The 908-nt window shown below is 32.5% G+C and overlaps 1 protein-coding gene across 1 annotated transcript; it reads left to right on the plus strand.

The window, feature by feature from the left end:
- Positions 1–235: 235 nt before the first annotated feature.
- On the plus strand, positions 236–598 carry LOC110034777 (farnesylcysteine lyase-like; the record flags this gene model as incomplete). The annotated part of the gene is made up of 1 exon (XM_020739018.1): positions 236–598. A coding segment is annotated over one exon (363 nt), but the record flags the coding sequence as incomplete, so codon positions are not given.
- Positions 599–908: the final 310 nt, after the last annotated feature.

The following is a 908-nucleotide window of genomic DNA, read 5'->3' on the forward strand; positions in this document are numbered from 1 at the left end:
TATAACTGATTTTTTGTTTGTTTGTTTTAAGCTTTTATTTTGCTGATCAATTGTTTAATGCATCTTTTTCTTGATTCTCAAAAGAGAAAATTGCATTATATTTTTCTTCTAGAAAATACGAAGAGTTAAAATATCAACATTTGATTTTTATTCAACTTGAGAAGCATTTTTCTTACCGACATCGGTTTCCAGGCCATGCAAAATGAACGTTTTTGGTTATCTTTTTGCTGTATAGGTAATAACCAGAATCAACTACGGTCAGGATATTAATATTAGTGGACTAGCTGGAGCTGTTTCATTAGCTGGCTCCGATGATGGCTTGTGGTCAGTTGATGGTGGTAATTGGCAGCTTGCTGCTGGTTTGATAAACTATTCTAATGTCACATTACATCTTAATGAAGAGGTGACCTCCGTTTCCTATGTTGAAGGCCAGAATTATGCTCTCAGCACTAAAGAAGGATTGCAGTACCACTGTGCAGTCACCGTATTTGCCACTCCTCTGGACGAGCTAAACATCACATTTACACCTCCAGTTTCAATTCCCAGCAGGAGACTACAGCATACTTTTACAACCTTTGTGAGGGGTTTCTTAAACCCGGTAATAACCTTCTTTTGTCATTTTTCCATTTGGTTGATTTCATTTATGGAGGTTTAGTTGATTTTCTATTTGATGCTGAATAGTAATCATTTTTTTTTTTTGTGAAATTTGAATAACTCTTTTACTTTATTATTATTATTATTATCCATATTTTTTATATGTTTAGCTTGAAGGTCAGAATAGTTGATTATAATTCTATAATACAAATGTTGGAAAAGTTGAACCAAAAAAAAATTGAGCTTTGGAAATAAAATGGATTTAATAATATTACAGTATAAGTTTATTATGCAGCTATGCAACAAATTCCTTC

The sequence above is a fragment of the Phalaenopsis equestris genome, unplaced genomic scaffold (genome assembly GCF_001263595.1).
Source record: "Phalaenopsis equestris unplaced genomic scaffold, ASM126359v1 Scaffold193304, whole genome shotgun sequence".
Classification (NCBI taxonomy): domain Eukaryota; kingdom Viridiplantae; phylum Streptophyta; class Magnoliopsida; order Asparagales; family Orchidaceae; genus Phalaenopsis; species Phalaenopsis equestris.